This window comes from Falco peregrinus, chromosome 2, assembly GCF_023634155.1.
Source record: "Falco peregrinus isolate bFalPer1 chromosome 2, bFalPer1.pri, whole genome shotgun sequence".
Taxonomy (NCBI): Eukaryota; Metazoa; Chordata; class Aves; order Falconiformes; family Falconidae; genus Falco; species Falco peregrinus.
This window is the reverse complement of record NC_073722.1, coordinates 101,347,148-101,370,367: the sequence shown is the minus strand read 5'-3', so window position 1 is coordinate 101,370,367 and position 23,220 is coordinate 101,347,148. Positions and strand designations below refer to the sequence as shown.

The window sequence follows — 23,220 nt, the reverse complement described above, 5'->3', positions numbered from 1 at the left end:
ACCCCAGACCCATTTTAGACCTTTCTAAGCATTACTGCGCAGAATCGGATATAGGAGGAGAATATGTACATGATTTATGGAAAATATTATGATTATGCATGAATACTTAATGAATATGTATGAATAAGTTCTATATATGGTGTCCGATTTTGAGACTTGGTGTGCGTTGATCGTGAGAGGACTCGCTCACGCACCCGGCCGTCAATAAAGAAGTGTCTGCTTATCTACATCACATTGGTGTCGATAAGTTCTTCATTCCGAGATTTCGGTAACAGTTGGACTGGATGATCTTTGAAGGTCCCTTCCAACCCAAACCATTCTGTGATGCTATGAAAGCCCCCTCCCAGGGAGATCAACTATGGTAAGCACCAGGGAGCCTCTGCAGCCCTGCACAGGAAAAAGGCACCTCCATCACAACTTCCCCCAAGCCTACAGCAGCTTTTCTTGCCTTCATTCTGGCAGGATCTTAATATTCAGGAATTCTGAGCCTCTTTTTCAAGTCTGTGAGGAAAGCATTCCTTGTCATTAATTTTAAATGCAGGTTTGTCCCATGACCAGGCAGGCCAGAGAGTACTGGCAGCAGAGGAAAGGCAGCAGGTTAGCATGCCACCCACAGAGATGCCCATCTCTTTGTCACCTCTTGTCTGTCCCTTCCACATGCAAAATGGTCCTGGCTCATTGCATGCAGGATGCCACACCACTGCTTGGTCCCACCACTGCCGCCCATCGGACCCTGCCGTTTGTTGGACCCAGAAATCCTGGAGGAAGGCAACCCACCACCCAGGGAGAGGGTTTCTGCCAAAGCCACACACAGCCTTGTTGGAGGCACTTCTATTTTCAGGGCAGCTTGCCCCCCAGGCACAACAGAGCGCTGATGCACAGCCAGGGCAATGGTTATTTAGGGCAGGCACTGAACGCGGCACTGCCCTGCTGTGTGCGGGGAGAGCAGCACAAAAACCCAGCTGGAAGCCCAGCAAAGAGGAAATGAGAAGGATGGAGCCTGCTGGTCAGGAGGGCACATGTCACTCTGGGTTGGAGAAGGGCACCATCTGTCCAACCCACGTCACTGGAAATACCCTCCCTGCCACACCGCTTCCCAACACACAGCGTGTCCCAACACACAGCGTCAGGCGGATCGCCTGGCCCTACCACCCCTGACCTGACACCCCCGCACAAGGGAGGCAGCAGCAGCATTAGCTAAGGGGCTAACCAGGACTCCAGGGGGAGAAGATGCCCACAGGCAGGCACAGCCCCCTGGGATGCAAGGCACTGAAGGGTCACCTCCTCCCAGCATCTCCCTCCACGCTGAGGCTTGGACCAGGCACACTGCCAGCCCTCACAGGCACTCTCGCCCCAGGCTTGAAGTGTCTTCCCATACACTGCTGCCGAAGTAGAAATGAAACCAAAATACCTTTCCTAAGAAAACCTAAAGTGTCCACCCACCCAACAGCGTTTTGGCTTCACACATCCCAGTCGTGAGCATCCCAGGCTTTCAAAGCCACATGGAAACCTCAGGTCTAGGTCAGAGCTACCTGCTGGTGCTGCTCAACACAAGCAGCAAACAATTCACAGCTCCCAAAAGCCCAGGCTTGCCTGCCAGCAACAGGCGAGGAGCATGCACTCCCGACACCATGCAGGAACGACGGGCACGCCATCCTCCTGGTGCTTCTCAGCTGCCGAAACAGGCACCCAGCTATCTCTGCACCCACTGGGCGCATTCGACATGCTGCAACCTCAGGCAGCAAAAGCTGCCCCAAGACTCCTCACGGAGCAAGAGGAAACAGAGCCACAGCAAAGCACTGCAAGTCTACGTGCCTCAGGTGAGACTAGCTCTGAAAACGGCTTACAGCAGGCAATGAGCCCAAGTTAATTAACACAAGCAGCCAGCAAGCAGCTCCACTGCTCTGAAGCCTTGGTGGGTCTGGGGCATTGCCCCCTTTATGTGTATAGGTACTGTAGCAGTGCTGATCGCTGCCTGCATCACTGACATGTGGGTCCTGTGCCACTGGCACATCTGGAGCAGAAGGGCAGGAGGGTTTTGATCAGCCTCCCTCAACACCTGCTCCTGCCTTGGGCACTTTCGGGCAGCGCTGGGGACCCGGGGTCTCTGGGCTTCTGCCTCCCACACAGGGTAGGTGAAGATAACCCTTCTTTCGCAGCATTTTTTATTTCTCCAGCCCACCAGAGGCCAAGCAGCAGGCAGCACCGCAGGCAGCGTGCCAGCAGCAGGGATGGCTCTGGGAGCTGCTGCCTCACCGATGCCTCCCAGTGCTGCTGAGTGCAGGGAGTGGGATGGGGAGGGCAGGTCTGCCAGAGCTCCTTCAGCGTTAAAGGATTCAGTGTTCACCTCACAGGGTTAAAGGTGCCCCTCAACAAGGGCCAAAATGCCAAGAGGAGGCTGAGGCAGAGCCGAGCTGCAAAGCAGAGCAGTGGATGGGAAGATGGTCCAGAACCCCAGAGCATCCTAGCTCTGCGAGTTTTGCAACAAGGACGCCACTAATAAACTCATTACAAAGCAGATTTCATCCCTTTGGTTTAAACCAGCCCCGTTCCCTCCGCAGGCACTTGCTGGAAGATGGCAGAAGAGCACAAACTAACCAAAAGGACTGGAAGCCTGTTCTCCCCTGAAAAGCAAGAGGCAGCAGGCAGGGCAAGCTGCAGCCAGGCACAATGAGGTCGCTATTATCTCAGCAGTAGCTACACGCAGGCTTTAGCTCCTGCCCTCTTCTGTTAGCGTTGCAGATTAATTTGACCATGTTCAGATGCATCTGCGGCGCTGGTACAGGCAGCAGAGCCATACCAGAGCACAGGAGCAACGTGCCCGGCTGCCGCTGGGCACTTCTGCATCCCAGGGGACTGTGCTGACCCCCTGACATCCCTCCACCGAGCCCTGCCGGTGGCCATCCCTGGCCCGCGTGCACGAACAGGCAGCAGGCAGAGCCCCAGCCCTGCCTCCACTCAGGGCTGAGCCGTCCTGCTGCCTCCCATCCCCACCAGAGATAAGGAAAGCTTCACAAAAGCACAACAAAAGGAAAAAGCCACGACAGCTGCTACCCCCCCTTTCAGGGACCATTAAGTTAAGCAAAAAAAAGGCTTCAGCTCTAATTGGTGCAGGATGCTGCTTGCGGACCTCTCTTCCAGGCTGAATCTGTTGGGTTTTTTATTTACTGGACCACACACACACTGACCTACCCAGCCTGAGAAATTTCAGCCATCTGGGCTTGGCTCTCCTTACAAAATGACCCACCTTTCTGCACCAAAACCAAAGCACCTCATGGGACGCACAACACAAGGCTGCTCTGTGGGGGGATGCTCTCTGAGTAGCAGCGCGTCACGGCCAGGACTTCGTCCCCACATGGAGTGGCACATGGTCCAACACCAGTCGCCCTGTTTCCCCTGTCCAAATCCACGAGCCAGGGTATTGCCATCAGCACATCAGGGCTCCTGCGGCAGGTCCTTCCCACGGCTCCGGCAGGCAGCTGCACACACTACCGAGAAGGACGAGGTCAGAATAACTCAGCAGCAAACTGCGCTGTGATCTCTTCTCTGCCATCTTAAAAAGCCTACAGGACACGTATTAAAGCACACAGATGCCCAGATCCCTGGAAACACCCCAGCCCAGCACTGCGATGCTCGGCAGCAGAAGAGCAGCTCGCTGTGGCTCTGCTGCTGAAGCTTCACACGAGCAAGGTCCAAAGCACCCATGGGTCTCCTACCCAGCCAACTATCACCACCCTCATCCTGGGAGTCTCCTTTGATCCTTCACACCTCAGGGCTTGCGTGAGCATTTTGCAGCAACCAAACCAAGTCTTTCCTCAGGAGCCCAGAGGCCAAAGTCCTGCTCCAGAGGGTTTTCAGGAAGGTGGTGTCAAGGCTGAGGATGAGGACAGCCAGAGGATCAGCCCCTATGAGAACCCTGGGGAGCTGAACCACCTGAGACCACGGCTTGAATTACCTACAGCCTCAGTCCTAGCATTTTTTGTAGACTATATATATAGTACAGCTATGCAGCAGAATAAACTGCATATTTTATAGCACACAGGCCTCAACTCAGCTATGTCCAACTCCAATATTCACCAAACCCAGCCCATACTTCCCACTAACAACTTCTTGATGAACAAAGGTTCAAGGCACAATGACTTTAGCATGAAATCCACATGAGTCAGTAGGCGTTTCTAATTTCCAACAGTAGTGGTGCAAGGGAGAGCAAGATTTCCGAGAGTTTTGTCCTTAGGTGTTGGTTTCCATCACTGCAGAATTACGATACTGGCCTTTGGCACAAAGCCCAACCTTTTTATCAGAGCCATGGTCAACTCTCAAGCTCTGTTTTAGAGGCAAGCATGTAAAAATCCACTTAACGACTAAGAACAAATGTCAGAGGTGGCAGAGGTGCCACCATACTGCAGTGGGCAAAAAGCTGAGCTCACGGACCTCATCCTGCGGCTCTAGAACAAGGACAGTACTATGATCTACCCGAAAGGCATCGATACTTTACAGTCAATACTTTACAAATTTGCAATCGTGGCTAAAGAATAATTTGGGTGAAAAACAGTAGACAAACCTAATTTATCTGAAATTAATTTCTTAACATCCTTCTGACAGTGGCATCATCCTCGTTATGCTTATTGTGTGGACCAGAGCTTCACACGCGCAGCAGAAGCACATGCAGCCACGGCACTCATCTCTCCTCTCCATCCCGCTGCATATTCACCAGGGTCAGCAAGTGGAGAGGTTTCTGCCAGGATCACCACCATGCTTTGGGTGTCTGAGTGCTCTGTGATCAACAACAAACCCTGGTGATGCTCACCAGTGACCATGAGGTCTGTACTGGGAAGCTGCTAGTGAAAAGAGAAGGAAAGCCTCAGGCAGAGGAAGTGACGCAGGTGGCACTGCAGCTCCCACTGGCCCGTGTTACAAGTACATGAAAATCAAGGCAGTCAGTAAAATGGTTATCCTTCATGTCAGACTGCACTGCCTACAGACAGACACTCAGGGAACATGTCGGTTTGGAAGGGACCTTCAAAGATCCTCCAGTCCAAGACCCCTGCCACAGGCAGGGACATCTCCCACTAGACCAGGTTGCTCAAATAGTCATGACTGCTCAAACACGGGGATGACATTTCTTTGGTGTTCTTGCCTAGGTCACATAAAGGAACCTCACCACCGAGGTGAGACACCAGGCCCACCAGAAGGCAAATGTCTTCTGCAAAACCAAAACAAACAGTCGTTTCATAAACCACAAACCCAAAGACTGACAGGACTTGATGGAAGATCTGAATGCAATGACAGAGAAAGGAAGACACCACCAGAAAACCTGCAGCAGACACCACAGCAGAAGTGCTGTGTGGCAGGAAGCAGCCACGGCTGGCAGCGAGCTGCTGAGAACTCGCGCGACAACGCGGGCAGAAGATTTTACTTTTAATTATTTTTTAGTTAGCTCCCATGAAAAGAAACCCAGGTCCGTAAGCATCCACTAGAAAATGAAATACCACACTAATAACAGAAAGCTCAGCCCCATCTTGCAGCAGATGTTGGCAAAGTGCAGCCCAGGCTTGTCCCCTGCACCCGACGGTGAGTGCTAAGCTGCCAGCGGACACCAGAGGAGCAGCAGCAGGGAGGAGGAACCTCATCCATCAGCAGGAGAACACTGGTCTAAGAACAAACACACACAGATAATTTTGGGCAGGAGATCTGGAATTTTTCTACCCAGTCAGGAGCTGATCTAGTGGAAAATGTGCCTGCCCACGGCAGTGGGGTTGGACTAGATGATCTTTGAAGGTCCTTTCCAATGCAAACCATTCAACGATTCCATGACTGTGGTCCTGCAACAGCTCTCCAATGGCAGCAGCAACAAGCAACTTCGCTACAACAGGCTAAAAGACATACAGGCTGCGTCCCCAGCAGCATCACCAGCAGCTCAAGGGAGGGGATGCTCCCCCTCTGCTCCGCTCTCCTCACAGCCCCCCGCAGCGCTGCTCCAGCTCTGGGGTCCCCAGCACAAGGCAGCGGCTTTGAACTGAATGACGGTGGGGTTAGGCTGGACAGAGGGAAGGAATGTTGCACCACACGGGTGGTGACACGGGCACAGGCTGCCCAGAGCGGCTGTGGGTGCCCCATCCCTGGCAGGGGTCAGGGCCAGGTGGGACGGGGCTGGGAGCAGCCTGGGCTGGGGGGAGGGGGCCCTGCCATGGCAGGGGGGTTGGACCAGGTGGTCTCTGAAGGTCCCTTCCAACCCAAACCACTCTGAGTCCATGACACACCACAACCTGTCCTCTGCTCACAGCTGTCGGTCTGCTCCTCCGTTTGGGGGGGCAAGGCAGCACCCACATTTCAGACACCAGTCCTGCTGCTGTCCGTGGAAGGCTGAGACGCAGACAGCCTGTGGCACATCACCCCTGCCCTCTCTCCCCTCCTCCAGCTCAGCAAAACTCTGTAATCCTTGTGCTTCCAGAGTTGCCTCGTTTTATGTTTTTTCTAAGACTGTCCCCTTGGCTTTATACCTTTCCTGGTCCTGACACAGCATCGCTCTGTTTCTGTTTCCCACATCATTCTTCTCTGCTTGCCTTCCCCTCCCCATGCATCTCCTCTAAGCTAATCCTGCGGATGCCATGGTCCAAGGACATTAAGCTGTCCCCTGCCGTGGGTTTGCTCAGGTCACCCGCCAGCCACCCACAGCCAGGATGTGACTGCACACTCTGTCTTCCCACATCTTCCACTTGGGCTCACTCTCCTCCTTTCTGCTAATATACATAATTTTCTGGAAGTAGCAATTTATCACAGTACTTAGCTTAATGAGCCTTACTGTACATGTTCTGCCTGTAGTGATAATTTTGCATATTTCCTGAGAAATCTTGTTAACAGGGAGATACATAGCAAAACAAACATTTGTATAGCTTCTGAGCAGCTTGCACAAAGACACAGACACTTGCAATTAAAACAACAGGCACTAGTCTAAACCCCTTTGGCTGGAGCCCTTTTAGATACCCAGTGCGCAGCCAGCATTCGCGGCTTCCAAATGCAACGTCTCATTGCTCCTCGATGTCCACGGCACCGCACTGGGTGTCAGGAGGCAAACGGTACTTCTGCATTCAGGTTGACTTCAGTGGCACCACCAAGCCCCCACCACACCAGACCTTGACATCTCCAGCAGACACCAAGGGACCCCAGTGCTCAGCGACCCGCTCTGAGGCTGGTGCCGGAGGGGGCTGAGCCCCCCATCCAACAGGCCACCCCCCCGCAGGGTGCAGACCCCAGTCTTCTCCCAGAGTGAGGGCATGAAACACCATCCAGGGCCAAGCCAGAGGCTGGGCTTTGCATCCCACCGTGTTCAAAGCACATCAGAGAGCCTTCCCAATTTTAAGCTTCCTTTGGCTTGCCCTGCTTGGGTGGGTGTGCGCTGTGTGCCGGGACCTGCCACAGAGGGACCGCAGCTGCCGGGGGGCAAAGCGTTGAGACAGGGAGCGTGCAAGGCAGGCACTGCAGGCTCACCCTCACCACCTCCATTACCTTCTGCCTGGCTGACAGGCCCAGCAGACCCCAAGGAGCAAGGAATGAGCCACGTCTCACCCCCTCCTACTGTCTGTGACGGGAGGGAGGAGGCGAAGCAGCCTCCGGGCCGAGATGCACCCACAGGGCAGCGAGGCAGTGGGGCCAGGCAGAGCCCAAGGGCGGCCCTGCTGCACAGCCTTCCCAGCAGCTTTGCTCCTTCCAGCCCCCCGAAAATCAGCTTTTTGGCATCACTGCCCACCCCACTGACTGCAGCCAGACCCGGCAGCTGTGCGGGCTGCGGACACGCAATACAGAGCCACCAGCTGTCACCTGCCACGTGACAGCCCCGGCTCTCTGATAGGCAAGGGAAGAAGTGAAGCTGAATTATTTACATGACCCTTTTGGTTGAATAGAAGAGCTCGAAAGCACGCCCGGAAACCAAGAGGGTTAAAAAAGGAAAGGAAGACAGCATTTAAATAAGCAAACCTATCTATCTCTGGGGTCAGCGGGGACTTTTGCATTGGGGGTGGCTCCGGAAAAGCCCCACTACTCAGATGGAGACCAACGAGACCCAAGTCCTGCTGTAAACATCAACTTTGGTCAACTTCACATTTGTGTCCTTGAGAGAGAAATCATCAGTGGGAGCTGCACAGGATTATTAACGAGAAGGGATGGAGCAAGGTCTGGCTGCAAGTCCTGGGGAGCCGCGTTGCAGATGCAGCTGCCGCAGGACACAGGAGGGTGGATCCACGAGCTGGACCTGGAGCTGACCTCACTTACTCTCTCCTTTTATTTTTAACTGACACCTCCCCACAACTCCCACGGGCAGGAGGCAGCGCTGGCAGCAGGGACGTGGCAGACAGGCAGGAGCAGGGGATTTCAGGCGGCTGGGGAAGCCGATGGCACGGCACAAACACAGGGACGCGGCTGGAGAAAGCGCCTGGAAATGGCTGTTGGAGAGCAGCGACAGGCATAAGGGGAAAGGGCCCCGCAAAACCATTCTGACCATTTCTGCAAACTGGAGACGTGCAGAAGCGGGTCTGGTTTTGCACCCATGCCTCTCCCATTTGTGTGCATTGGGAAACAGCTCCTTACCCAAGAACCAGGTTTGATGAGAAACAAAAGCTAGATATGAACTCTTCAAAGAGTTCTGGCTAGACAGCAACTCTTCAAACCCTGGTGGGATTATTCTCAGTTAACATGCATTTGAGTGAGGCAAGCCTTTAGACCCCTGGGAAGGTCACCAGAAACGTGACCATCACTCTGTACACTTGCTTTGTTGCAAGCAACCGTTGAGGCTTCAGTCTTATGAGCACCTCTGCAGCCACCCAGTCTTAGACAGATGATCGGTCCCACCACATAAGACCTGTGCTGGGGGATAAATGGGGACCTCCAGACCAAACTGTCCTTCTCCTGTCACCCATCTGGAGAAGGTCTTTCTCACACCGGGGGAGCTTCTGCCAGCACTGAAACCTGCCAGGCTTGGACGCTGTCCCACAAGTGTGGTGGCCTTGCCAAACCTCTCCCCACAGAGCCTGAATCCACGATTTGGGCAGTGTCCACCCTAGCATCTCAAGGAACATTTCCATTGCATAATTCCAAGCTAAAACATCAGGCAAGGGCTGTCTAGTAGGGAACAGGGAGAGGATGTGTCAACCAATAAATGGTCCTTCCCAGCCCAATTAGAGCCCAGCGACTGCTGCAGTTACCAGAAATGGGTAACTATTGGAAATTCTGCTAACTGGCAGAAATGTTGACAGCAGAGTCCGATCCTCCCAAAATCACCCAGCCACATGCTTCCTAATGGCCGGTAACACCATTACACCAGCAACAGCAACCCTGACCTGAACCATCTGTGTCCACCCAGACACCAGCCCACTGCACACCTCCAGCCCCTGTACCCGCTCAAACTCCTCTCTCCTGGCCCAGGCAGGTAATTCACAGCAGCCTGCAGTGCCTCAACATCCTCTCATTGCTTCAGCAACGGGGAGCAAGTGCAGGGAATTGAGTCTTGCTGGAAACATCTGGGACCAGGGGCTGCCAGATGTCCCTTCATGGCATGCTCAACAGCTTCACCAACAACCCAGACCGTGGGAACAAAAGTGCACCCTCAGCAAGTTTGCAGGTGACACCAAGCTGACTGGTGCATTCAACGTGCTGGACGGAAGGGACAGCATCCAGGGGGTCCTGGACAGGCTGGAGCAGTGGGTCCACAAACATCATGAAGTTCAACCAGGCCAAGTGCAACGTCCTGCACCTGGGTCAGGGCAATCCCCAGTATCTGCACAGACTGGAGGAGGCATGGAGGGAGGGAGGGACGAAAAGCAGCCCTGAGAAGAAGGGCTGGGGGCAATACCAATGACAAGTGGGACATCAGCCAGCAACGTGCGCTTGCAGCCCAGAAAGCCAAGCACCTCCTGGGCTGCATCACCAGCAGCTCAAGGGAGGGGATGCTCCCCCTCTGCTCCGCTCTCCTCACAGCCCCCCGCAGCGCTGCTCCAGCTCTGGGGTCCCCAGCACAAGGCAGCGGCTTTGAACTGAATGACGGTGGGGTTAGGCTGGACAGAGGGAAGGAATGTTGCACCGCGGGGGTGGTGACACGGGCACAGGCTGCCCAGAGCGGCTGTGGGTGCCCCATCCCTGGCAGGGCTCAGGGCCAGGTGGGACGGGGCTGGGAGCAGCCTGGGCTGGGGGGGGGGGGGGCCCTGCCCACAGCAGGGGGGTTGGACCGGGTGGTCTCTGAAGGTCCCTTCCAACCCAAACCACTCTGTGATGCTGTGACACTTGCACATCTCCCTCACCTCCTCCCCATATCTCTCAAAACATCATTCACATTCATAATTGTTTTACCATTTGGACCTGTCTCACACCCTGGAAATCCTAACATCTCACCCAAACTGAGGTGTCATCTCCCAGGCTGGATGGTGCAGCGTGGGACCCTCGCAGTCCTGCACATATACACCATCTCGTCCTGGCCCCGCAGCACCCCAGCCATGGCACCCCGCTCAGCCGGGACAGCAGAGCCCTTGCCCACTGACTAGACTTTCAGGCTCTTCCTCCAGCGACGGCTCTTCATAATGCAGCACCCTCAGCACCAGCTCTCCTCAAGCTCTGGATGACAAAACACAAGCAGAGCCTAGATAAAGACATTTTGGGTGCCTAGAGCACAGGGAGAAACAGCTTAGAGACCGTCCCAAAAGCAAAATAAATTATTTTTCAGGTACATTTTTTCCCGTCGCTGCTCTGTCACCAACACTGCAGAGGGACAGCCACAGAAGGAGGGGCTGCTTTGGGGGGTTTTGGGGAAGGGGACCTGCTTCAGATGGGCAGGAAGTGCTACCTATGGCACCTACCCATGAGCAGCTGAGGACAAAGCTCTGCAGGTCTTGTTCTGGGCATTCTTCACAGCCAGCTCTCGGCTGCTCTGCCTCCACAAGAGGACATTTTTCAGCTGTAAGCAAAATTTCCTGCCCCTGGTTCAGAGCAGGCTGGGGGGGGGGGGGGGGGGGGAGCAGTGCCACCCCCGGGGCACTAGATAAGCTCAAGTGAGTTTGAACATGACCAGAGCAGGAAGGTTCAGAAAAAGAGACAGGATTAGCATTTTGAATTTCAAGTACCATCTTAAAAACCCCATTAAGACATGAAGCTCCTGTTCTGCACCGCAGTGAAAGCCCTGCATCCCTGCCTCAGCTCCAATAACGCCAGGGTTTTGGGTTTTTTGGGTTTTTTTAATTCTTCTTTTTTATCACCCCTGGCAGAATTTCCACACCGTATTAAAATGGGAAGAAACTGGCCCAGGCTGTTAATAAGGCTGGCTACTGGCAGCACAGAAACAAGCCCAAACACTCCCTATACCCCATCCACTGCAGCATCTCACTCCTCCCGGGTGACTGCCACCACCGAGGCTGTAAATCCACGTTTCCCACACGCGCTGCCCCACTCCCCGCAGCACTGCCAGTGTGGGCACCTGCTCAGCTCCACGGCATCTGGATGCTCCAAACCAGACCTCTATCCCCAGGGCTTCCCAGATGCAGCGGGGAGCCCCGGGGAGGATGCTGCACCCTTTGGCATTAGGCTGATGAATAAGGATCATCAGCAGGAACGAGACGAAAACACATTTTTTTTCTTAAGACATATTTCAAGGAACGGAGACATTTTCAAACACTCTACAGCATCGCTTCTCAGCCAGCACCGGCTGCCAAGAGGACATTCATGGGGCTGGTTTTTACTATTATTATTAAAAAGCCTATTTTCCAATCCCATTTCACAGCACTGTTGGTGGTGAAAGAGCCCCCTGTTTGGGTGCTTTCCAGGCGCTCCGGCTGGGTGGGGGGTGGGTGCCGTTGTTCTTTATATAGTCCCTTCCTCCTCCAGCATCGACAGCCACCCCTCGGCCCCTTGCTGGCATCCCCCCAGCTCCGGCCTGGCGTTTTCCAGACCGAGCCAAACTGGTGGATCCCGGTGCGGTCCCTGCGGGGTCCGGCCAGCTCCCACCCGCCCCCGCTAGCCCTGCTCCACGCCTGGGTCGCCCCCTCCACTTCCTGCAGGTCACCCCTCCCCCGCGAGGCAGCACAGGCAGCACGGCTGGACCCCTGCTCGCCCCCCGGGCGGCTCGGCAGACCCAATCGCAAAGGAATTAAAATAATAATAATAAGGAAAAGCAGCAAAGCAGTCGCTGGTGTGATGGCACGAAGAGCAGCACCCCGGCATTTCAGGCTCTCCCCCGCCGGGCACCCCCCGCAGCGCACGCTGCGGAGCCCGGACCCTCGCCGCGAGCTGAAACGCCCCCACCCCACGGCGGGAGGGGGGCCCAGGGGCAGCGCGGGGACCCGGCACGGCACGGCGCAGCTCTCCGCCAGCCAGGGCCCCGCGACCCGCGGGGGTCCCCGAGGGGCTGCCGCAGCCCCACCGGCGAGGCAGCGGCCCGGGGGCACCGGGCCCGGCGGGCTCCCTGGGACTGGCTGCTGCTACAGATGCTGCCCCCCGCCCCTCTCGGACCCCCCGCCCCGCTCGGACCCCCTGGCCCCAGGCGGCCGGTCGCAGCGGCAGCACCGGGCCGGGGCGGCGGGGGGGCAGCGGCCCCGCGGGCAGGCGGCACCCGAAGGGCTGCGCGGCCCCGGGCTGTCCCCAGGCCAGATGACATCAGCAGAGCCAGGAGGATGAAAAAGCAAAACGGGTGCAGAGCGGGGCGGGAGGCGGCACGGCACGGCCTGGGCCCGCCGCTCGTCCCCCGCCCGCAGCATCCCTGCCGGGCGCTGCCCTCGCTGCTCCGGATAAAAACAAACATTTATTACGCCCCCCCGCCCCAGCTGCGATCGCTTTCAGCCGGTCCGGCCCCCCGGGCAGCCGGTCGCCCGGTACCGGGGAAAATGGAGTCCCCTGAGGCAGCGCCCGCCCGGCGCCGGGGCGGGGGGGAACCGAAGCGGCCCGCTGCGAGGGCGGGGGTGGGGGGTGGTCACAGCCCGGGGGACCCCCATCCCGCCCCGACGCCCCCGCGAGTGCTGCACCCCCCGCTCAGCCTGGCACGGAGGCCCCCGGCCCGGGCGGGTCCACGAAGGTGCAGGCCGGGCCCCGAGCACGGGCAGAGCCGCTGCCCGCCCCCCGCCTCCCCCCCCGCCGCCGGCGCCCCCCACTCACGGCGCGCAGCTCCCCGGTCCGGTCCTTCATCCTGCCCGGCCGCCGCCGCTGTCTCCGGCCGCCGCGGGGAGGGGCGAGCGCGGCACATGCGCGCAGCCGGGCAGAGCGGTTGGAGGGGGGGGGGGGGCTCGGGGGGTCCTGCCGGGCCGGGGCCCGAGGGGTGAGCTAGGGGAGGGCATCGCCCGAGGGGGGTACCGGAGGGGACGCATCTTGGGGTGACAAAGGCGGGGGTGGCACATGGGGTCTTACCACCGGGGGGGGCACCGAACGGGGGGAAGACACAGCTGAGGGGGAGGTCAAAGTGGTGGGTGTCACCGGGGGGAGCACGCTGGGGGATACGTGAGGTCTCACACGTGGGGGTCACACCTAGGGGGAATCACATCTGGGGGGGCTACAGGAGGAGGTCACACCTGGGAATGACATGGAGGGGAGGTCACAGCTGGGGCTCGCCTAGGGGGTCGGCTGGGGGCTCACCTAGGGCGTCACACCCGCGGGACATTGCGGCAGCCCCAGCCGCAGGGACACCCTGGGGGGCAGCAGCAGCACCGGGGCTGGGGAGCCGGCAGGTCTGGGGGCACCAGCGGGAGGGGCTCACACTGACCCCCGGCCCAGGGACAGGTGGGGGGGTGGTGGGAGGGTCCACCCTTGGGGTTGTTGGGAGACACCCCTATGCCCTCCCCACCTTTCCCAGGAACAGAGCAGAAAGGGGATTTCCCACAGCCTGTGTCCACGGGTTCCTGCACGTTCTGGGGCTGCCCTGGGGCCAGCTGGGCCAGCCTCAGGGCCACTGGCCACAGCTTCAGCAGCTCTGGACGTGTCCAGCATCCCTGGGGTGCGCCCATGCAGAGGCTCAGGTGTCCTCCCAGTGCTCCTGTGCCAGGGAGAAGCTCCAGAGGCACCAGTGCAGGGGGTGGCTCAGCCTGGGAACAGACTTCGGTGTCCTAAACCAGCCAGGTGGGAGTCAAGGACAAATGTCCCAGCAAAACCCTGCTCCTGTTCCCTGCAAAACATCCAGCCATCAAAACTCAGTGTCTTGACAAAGACCCCATGGTCTTCCAGGTTCATGCACTGAGCAGGTAATCCCCGGAACCAGACCAGCACATCAGGGACAAATGGCCTGAGCAAACCCTGCTCAGCTTTATATGTTTCTATAGAAAAAATAAGATGCCTGGATTAAATATCCATGGGACCCTGACTGATTTCAGAGGATGAAAACGGCAAGAGGTCGTTTGCCAAGCAGATTGCTGTGGGCTATGAAATCAAGGAGCACTAGTGAACTGGGAGATGCCACATGCTGGAGGAGATGCTCAGAGATTTCTTGGGAGCCTGCCAGACACGGGCTGACCCGGGGCTTCCGATGTGCGGGGCAGCGACACAGATGCAGGATGAGTCCAGGCTTTAGGGGCACAGTAGGGCTCCCCTCATGGTGCTGCACCACCTCCACCACGGATAAACGTGGGGTTGGTGAGTTCTAGCAGCTCTTCCCAGCAGACCTCCCCCCCGCCTTCCGCTCTGCTGCCCTCAGCTCCGGGACGGGCGTGCGGTGTCCCCAGCGCCCCCCAGCGCCCTGAGCCCTCCGTGTGCCCCGGCCCCACGTGCGGGCGCTGGGGCTGGCTGCGGGGGTGCGCAGGTCTCCCTGGGGAGCAGCCAGCTGTGGCCGGGAGGATGCCCAGGCTGGGAGATGCTGCGCTCAAGCTGCATCCTCCGCCCTCCCTTCGCAGGGGACATGTCCCCCTGAGCCCCACGGACAAGGGCGGGCGGGGGCCCTGGCTGCGGCTGGCAGCGCCTCAGGGCACACGGCGCCGCTTGTTCCTGCTGCTGCAGCCCGGGCAGCCCAGCCCAGCGCGGCACGGCACGGCATGGCCCGCGGTGCCCAGCGCCAGCCGGGTGCGCAGCCCCCCGGGCAGCACGATCGGGTGCGCCCCGGCCCCGGCCCCGCGCCGGGGAAGCGTTGACCGGGGGCCGCGGCCCCGCACCGCCCGGCTGGCCCCGACGGTGCCCCCGCACCCGCTCGGCGCAGGGAGTGGCGTCCCCTGGCGGCCGCGGCGGGACCTGCGGGGGTCGGACCCACCGCCCCCCCCCGTGCGGGACAGCCCGGCACCGTGCGGGTACCGACACTTTTCCCACTCCTTCGGGAGCGCAACCAGCACTGCGGAGCCCCGCGGGGACAGCACCCGGGTTGTGCCAGGCTCCCCCGAAACACCCAGCCCCCGCCCTTTCCCCCCCGCCCTTCACTTCCTCTCTTAAACGGCCCATAACAAGTCCTGTGCGACTCCCACATCCCAAACCGTGTCCCGTGCCCCCAAGCAGAAATCCCACCCCCCACCCACCCCCCGCAGGCGCCTCCACACCAGGGCCCTGGGGCTGAGGCTGTGCCAGGAGTGGCCCCGACAGGGTCCTTTCCTCTGAGCCCCCAGTTTCAGTCCCCACCTCCCTTGTCTCTCTGTGCTCCCCCAGCCTTGCACCAGTGGGATCCACATGGACTGGTGGCTCCTGGGAGCAGACACAAGGCCAAACAGGAGAGATGGGGACCCCTCGGGCAGAGCAGGAGCCTGGCCAGCCCCCCACAGCGAGGGCTATGGGGGATCTTGCATGGTGCATGACGCTGGCCACGTTTCAAGGGATGCTCTGGCTGTGTCCCGCCTGCTGCTACACTGAGGTGTAGGCAGGAGGGCTTTGCCCAGCCTGGCACTGCGAATTCGGATTCATTGCCTCTTTGGCAGCCCAGCAGAGGCGTGACACAAGTACCACGGTCAGGAGAGAGCCAGACAGGCGCTAGGCAGGACTTGATGCCAGAGGGACAGTGATTACTTCAGGAAGTTGGCATTTATGTCCAGGAAGGGAACACGGCAGGTGTCCATTGTACCAGCGGGGGTCTGCGTCAGGACAGCCAGCTCAGCCTGCCTGGAGGAGCTCCCAGTCCCACACACAGCTTCATCCCCTCTGTCCCTCCATCCCAGGGGACGGGAGACACACACGCAACACACAGACACACACACACAGCGCTGGCCACACTGGTCAGCACTGACAGACGCACAGAAAGCACCAACAGCCTTGTCCTGTTCCCTTCCCTGGGGAACATATACATATATATATATATATATATATACACACACATACATATGCATAGGCACAGTGTGGAGCCCTCCAGCAGCTGGGCTGACACACACCCCTCCGAGCCATGGTCTGACTCTAGTTGGTGCACCCCCCACACACACATGCACATGGGATGCAGAGCCCTCGCCCAGGGCAGGATGAGAGATGGAGCTCAATAAGCAAGTCAGCCTGCGCTGATCTCCAGGCGCTGGGCACGGCCCCATGAGTGTACTGACCGGCACATGGTCACATGCAGCCCTGTCCCCTTGCCTGTCTGCTTTCCCATGCGTGTTCTTGAATCACCCAGATCCCCCCACTTTCCCCACCTTCACTTCCTATCTTAAACATCCCATAACAAGTCCTGTGCAAACCCCAAGTGCTCTTTTCCTGCATCCTGAAACGTCCCCCGTGCCCCCAGGCAGACCTACCATCTGCCCCCAGTGTAACCCCCCAAGCCCAGCAAGTGCCTGCACACCGGGGCCCTGGGGCCAAGGCTGTGCCGGGAGAGGCACAGACAGGGCATCCCTTCCCAGGTCCCTAATTTAGGTTTCCACCCCCCTTGTCCCTCTGTGCTGCCCAGGGGCCTCACATGGGTTGGTGGCTCCTGGCAGGGCCCTGGCCAGGTGTTATTTGGGCTCCCCCTCCCACCAGTGTCTCTCCGAGCTCCTTTGCAGGTGGGCAGAGGAGCTTTAATACACATCCCACCATTCCCACCACATCCCACACAAGGGAAGAGTTCCCATTGCCAGGAACGGGACTTAATTTACTCAGGTGACAAGAAACTATACATTTCCAAAAGCAATGTCACTCCCTCTGCCATCGCCCCTATAAGCCCCCTCCAAGCCCAGGTTGGGAGCACACCTTCTCCCTGCTCTATTGTCTTCTCTGTCTCCTCCTCCAGGGGAGGCTGGGCAGACACAAGGAGTTGTCTCTCCTGCCACCAGCTCCCCCTGAACAGCACCGCTAACTCAGCCCCCGAGCCCACACTTGCACACACAAGCCACCCTCCCATCCAGGAGCCACAGCAGTGGGTGCAGACCAGCTGAAATCATGCCTGGTGCCAGCACCTTGGTGTTTTGGCCTCAGCACCTTCTCCAGCCACTCTCAGGATCCCCAGGGGCAACTCTTGGCACAGCACATGCTGCCATGCCCCTGCCACATGCTGCTGGTGGTTTTTCACTGGCCCACCGAGCCCGACACATCCAGGAGCCACCTCCTACCCTCCCCAGGCAGCTCTGCTCACCTGCCCCACGCAGACATGGGCCCCGATCACTCTGAGACAAGACCGGTGTTCTTCAGTGTGCTGCTGCCCGCTGGCTTCTGTGGAGAGCTGGGACCATCTGGGTCAATTGTTCCTGCAGGGGAAGGGGCCAGTTTTCCTCCCAGAGGGTTTGAAGCTCCTGCTCCCATCACAGAGACACATTAGCTTGAAAATCAGCTCCTCCCACAATAAGAAGGGAAACAGCATCTGGGTCCACCTTTGGGCCACCTCCATCTAGGTGCCTTTCAAGAGGTCTGATATCAAGGGACAACCATGGACACCACAGCTGGGAGTGCAGGCGCAGGGTCTCACAGCATGGAGGGGTCTCGCTGGTGGAGCTTGTGTTGGGCACAGCTATACTGGCTACCTGGCACCAGCCAGCTGCTGCAGCGTTCATCCTGTTTGTGCTGCACTTACTGCGGCTTGTTAGGGCAGGGGCTCACTTCACCCACAGCCCCATGCTGGGGGCACAGAAGACCTTGGTGCTGCAAATCACCCTAATTCCAGGGATGGTCTCACCTGTGGAGGGACAGGCAAAGCCATCAAAATACAGCAAGGAAAAGCCCATGTTTGTTGTCCTCCCACATCGTGGCAGCTCAGCTCTCCACTGCCCACCATGAGGTTTCACCTCCCTGTTTCTGCCTCCATGTCCCCAAAAACCTCTTTGCCTCCTGCCAGGGAAGAGGCTGTTCCTTGGAGGCCCCACGTGCCCCACACTCTCCACACTCACCCTTCCCCAAGGCAGGTGAGGATGAAGCCTTCCAGACCCAGCTCTCCATCCTTGCTTCTCACCAGAGCCAGGACACCACGCTCTGGCTGTCCCAGCTGAGACTGTGGATAGGTCTGGCAGTGCTTTTGTCCGTTTGTCACACGGGAGCACCCTTTCCCCTGCTACAGCTAATGCTGAACAGGCCGTCCCGCCTGTGTCCTTGAGGCCCCATGGCTCAGCTCCCTCCACATTGCCGTTGCTCAGCGTGCTGGGCAGACCTCCAGCATGAACATCAGGCTGCCAGAGCCGGGACCCCTGCTAGCAAGACAGGTCAGCACCTTCCTCCGTGCCAGCCATCAAGCAGGACCACCTTCATCTGAAGTACCCTTTTTAGCTAGGTCCCATCAAACGGCTCCCACATAAACATTTTCCTCCTCTCCCAAGCTCCACAGACTACCACGGAAGCCAGCATTCCCACTTCTCAAACTTCCTTGTCAGTTACATGACAGCCCTTCCCATTCCCGGTCCCAACAGAATCCCACCTCCAATGAAGACTGCAGGTCCCCTCTCCCTTCCAGCCCACCACCACCCACACACCCTCCCTCCAGTGCCAGGTGCCACCCACTGGTCTTGTACAGGGCACTGGGGGGGCTGCAGAAGCGCTGGTGTGTGGCAAGAAATGAGACAGCAGACACAGCAGCCTCCAACCCCAAGGACTGAGATGTGGCAGTGGGGAGACCAGCTCCTCAAGAGCCCTGGAGATGCAGGGACTAAGTGGAGGAGGCTCAGAGAGCTCTGCGTATGTGCTACAAGCAACAGGAACTGCCAAAAAAAAAAAAAAAAAAAGTCAGAGACACACTTCACTTGAACAGCACCTGCGTCTGCAGCCATTAATGTATCTTTGAGCTTTCAGGTGAGTCAGGCAGCTGACAGTAACTGAAAATGCAGCACAGAAACCAGAGGAGTCACACATGCTCCACTTGCGCATGAAAAACTACAAAGGTATTTTGAGTGGAGGCTGCAGGAGGATGGCTGGTGAAGTCTGTGGCTGATCTAAGATTGATCCTGCTGTTCCTGAGGACTCGCCTCCATTGGGAGAGAGGGAACTGTGACTGCTGATGGAAGGAAGCGCTGAGACATGCACAACAAAGGGGTGCAGAATTAATCCCCACCAGAAATGCAGAGAAAAGCAGCCCCTTGTCCCTGAGTGAGGCTGACAGCAGAAGAGCTCAGCCAGGCGCCACGCGACACGGGAGCAGGGGCTGCGAGGCTCAGCTTGGCTGTGGCTCAGAGACCACCTGAAGCCATTTGTGCATTTTGCAGCCACCGCTGCCACTTCAGGGACACTGTTCTCTGTGGAGGCATGGGACAGAGATCCTGGAGCAGCTGCAGAAGTAATATGTCAAGGAGTAGACTGGAAAGCTGTTCAGGGGGTGCAAAGACTGGAGCCACTAAGCACAGCAGTGCTGAGGAAGCCAGGGAGTCTTCCTCAGTGCCAAGAACAGAGGCCAAGTCTCATGGCACAGAGAGATGGGATCTCAGAGGCATGGCAGGGATGAGCTAATTAAGATGGGGCCGCTCTAACCCCCTCCCTGCACAGGGAACCTCACCCCCGCACCCTGCTGCTGGTGTGTGCCTGTGCCGATGCGGAGACGCTGGGGAGAGGAGGAGCAGTGCAGGGAAAGGCACATATGACCATAGTCACAAGCGGATCCAGCTGACAAGCTGTAGGTTCCCTCTCCCTGTGCTAGGGGAGCAGAGATGATGCCAAAAGCGATTACTCCAAACACTTGTCTCCATGCCAACAGTCATTAAAAGTTGCTTTTGAAAAGCTGACATTGCCTGCATTCTCACGTGCCCAAGTGACAGGAGGATGCTTTGCCATCGCTTTTCTGAGGACACGACTCCTGCCTCCATGCTGCCTGTGGGGCCAGAGCCCAGCTGAGCCCTGCAGGAGTGGGTGACGCCAGCAGACAAGGGAGATTACAGTCGGAGGGAAGGGAAACTGCTGTGATCTGTAGAGGCTGAGGCAGGGCACCCAGAAAGGCTGTTATGCAAGGAAGGGAAGAGCTGTGCTCTGTGGACGAGGGGTTTCTCCCCAGGCTGCTGCTCCGGCCAGCCCAGGTTGGTAGGGCATGCTGCGTCCATGCCACCCAGCTGTTCTGCACACCTGGCACTGTCCTCAGGGTGCTTCTGCCCAGGGCAGGGTGCCCAGCTAGGCCAGGAGCCCCAGGGGGGTGGGGATGGCACCGGGGGGTGCAAGGGAACAGAGAGGCTGTGGGCTGCTCGGGAGGGGCAAGGGGCATGGCTGGGTGCAAAGAGGGAGCAGGGTCAAAACTACACCCAGGGTTTAAACTACAGAAAGGAAGAAACACACAGATCTATACACATACAGAGGTCTGTGTGTGACATGCACAGAGAGAAGAAAAAGTCAAACTGGGAAAGGGAGGGGAAAAGATGAGAAGGGGAGGTGACCGACGGGTGACCTTGCCAGCACAACTGCATTGGAAAGTGTTGGACATCGCAAGCAGAGCGTTGAGAAGTAGGCTGGGCTCGGTGTTTCCAGCAGCAAGAAGAATGGCCATTCACTTGGGCTTACAGCTCGTCTGATCTCTCAGGCTCCTGATGGCATCTCCAGAGCTGTAAGAGAGCACCACAGCACTCACGAGGAGACCAGCAGCAGAAAAAAAGATGTCACAGGCACTGGCAGCGTGGGACAGGAACCCCCCAAAGAAACAATAACCACCTGGCAGGAATCACACGCTCCCTCCTCCTCACGCCTCCAACAGCAGCCTGACAACAGGCTTTGCTCAGCTCATGCACAAGCTGCCACCATTGATTGCTCTGTACAAGAAAATTGGCTACAGAAAAAAAAAAAATCCTGAAAAAAACCACCAAAACCCCCCCCCCACCAACATCTAGAAGGGACAATCGGTCAACTCCATCTTCATGTAAAGAACAGGTGAAAAAACATGTCTCAGGCTTTGATTACATCAAGGTGATGTTTGAAGGAAAGCAGTGGACTAGGTCTTGATATCCAGCCTGACCTTTCTGGTTTTCTAAGGCCAGATGAAGTCACAGGAGATCCACCTTTCCCACCCACCCACAGGGCCGATTCTCTCATTCTCAGATCTGGCAATCTTGAAACAACCCAAAATCGCACACCTCCAAGACAAGTTTATCTTTCACACATTACAGAAATCCTCACAGCTGTTTTGAAAGTGAGATTTTTATTTTTTTTTTTTCAAATATAAGAACTTGAGAATAAATTCTAGAGAAGTCTGATTCTATCAGTCCTTTCTGATTTCTTGTGTTACTCTAGAAAAGGATCTTGACAGCTGAGGGAAGTACCTCTGGCCTGCATGGCACTAGGGTTCACTTTAAAACCTGCTCGAACCAAAGCAGTGAGAGAAATTAAATCAAGCCAAGGCAATCATTTCCACGCAGGAAAAGGGGCACACAGATACTTATTCTTTGATCCAATGAATTGCAATTTTTCTCAGGTCAGCTGTACTCTGCCTTGCATAGAAATATTGACATTAGCTTTAGAGAACACAGGCTGCACCTGAAAGCACAATAAGCATAATAAAAAGGCAGCTGGGGGCAAAAGACAAAGCAGCCCGCTCCTTCGTCGCCAGGACAGGGCCTGCAGGGAGATACTCCAGCCCAGAGGCTAAAACAAAATATATCGAGCCAACAAGCAGCCTCTAGTAGTTGTTTAATCATGACCACTTAAACCCTGTGGTGCAGATAAAATACGCCTCTCCTTCCCCACGCTGCATGCAGCAGCGAGGCAAATCTCTGCAGGACATGCACCTGCTGCAGCTCCTGCTCCCCGAGCCGGCATCCCTGCGCGTCCCCAGCACCTGCGGCTGCCCAGCCACAGCACGGCTGCACGGCCCACCACGGCCCACCACAGCCCACCGCAGCCCACCACGGCCCACCACAGCCCACCACGGCCCACCCACCTCAGCCAGAAAGCCCTGTGTCCCTGGCCCATCACAAGCACTGAGGTGGGACCAAGGCAAAGGGGTGTTTGAGGCTTGCTGGCAAGGCTCTAGTTGGAAGTTATCACAGCCCGAACCTTCCTCAGCTGAGAGCAAACCCCATTCCTGCGCTCCAGCTTCTTCGGGGGAAAGCTGCTCCCCCAGAAACATTAATGACTCATTTCTAGGTTTTCTTTTTCTGTTACATTTACACTGGAATTTCTAATGGCTGCTGATCAGCATCGTGCAAGCCCTGCCAACTGCCCACAGCCTTTTAATCCACCAAGCCAACATTTCTGCAATTACCCTTTGTTTGCATAGTTTATTTAATGAGATGTCTGGAAAGCCCCTAGGGACTCTCAGCTGCCTCCTGCCCCCCTGCAGACCATATCACTGGTAAGGTTGCAGCATTCAGCCTCAGACAGATGCTCGGTGGGCTGGAAGTCCAGCTGGCAATCAAAAAAACATTACAGCTCCAGTCTGCCCTGAAGGAAGCAGCAGACAAAGCTCAAGAGAAACCAGCTACGCTGCTGCAGCTGATATAGCCAGAACTGGGGGGGCTGCTGGCTGTGCACCAGGAACAGCATGGACCTCCCAGACTCATCACTGCTAGCCCCACTGATCCCCACGAGACTGCAGCACTACCTAGCCTGCAGGCGCTGCACACTCCTCTGCCCTCCAGGTTCCCTCCATCTTTGGGTCAAGGCATCCCACAGACTGCCAGGCTCCCTTGTGCTATCAGCTGGTGCCCTCCCATGCCCAGCTCTTGTGTACCCACACCTGTCTCTTCCTCCACCTTCTCCTGTTGTGTTTCACTGCAGAGGCACCCTCCAGCGCAAACTGCAGGGACACTTCTGCACAGTGGAAGTCCCCATGGATCCAGTGAGGTCGCCAGCCTGCCCTTCTGCCTGTCCCCATGGGCCACCTGCCATGTCTTCTGCACACATACCTGGTGGATGCACGACCTCCATTCCAGCTGGCCAGGCTCCTAGGCAAACGCAGGGCACAAGCCTTGCACCAAATGCCATTTTTGATTAAAAGAT

At 57.3% G+C, this 23,220-nt stretch overlaps 1 protein-coding gene across 2 annotated transcripts in view; it reads right to left on the bottom strand.

Moving 5' to 3' along the window:
• The window catches only part of STX1A (syntaxin 1A), an 89,957-nt gene extending 76,730 nt beyond the window's left edge, over positions 1–13,227 (bottom strand). For both annotated transcript variants that reach the window (XR_008745739.1, XM_055795507.1), the window contains exon 1: positions 13,126–13,227. Coding sequence is in view for 1 of the 2 variants with exons in the window: in XM_055795507.1 (XP_055651482.1) it covers positions 13,126–13,155 (30 nt within the window). In the remaining variant the exon portion in view is untranslated. The remainder of the gene's footprint in view (positions 1–13,125) is intronic.
• Positions 13,228–23,220: the final 9,993 nt, after the last annotated feature.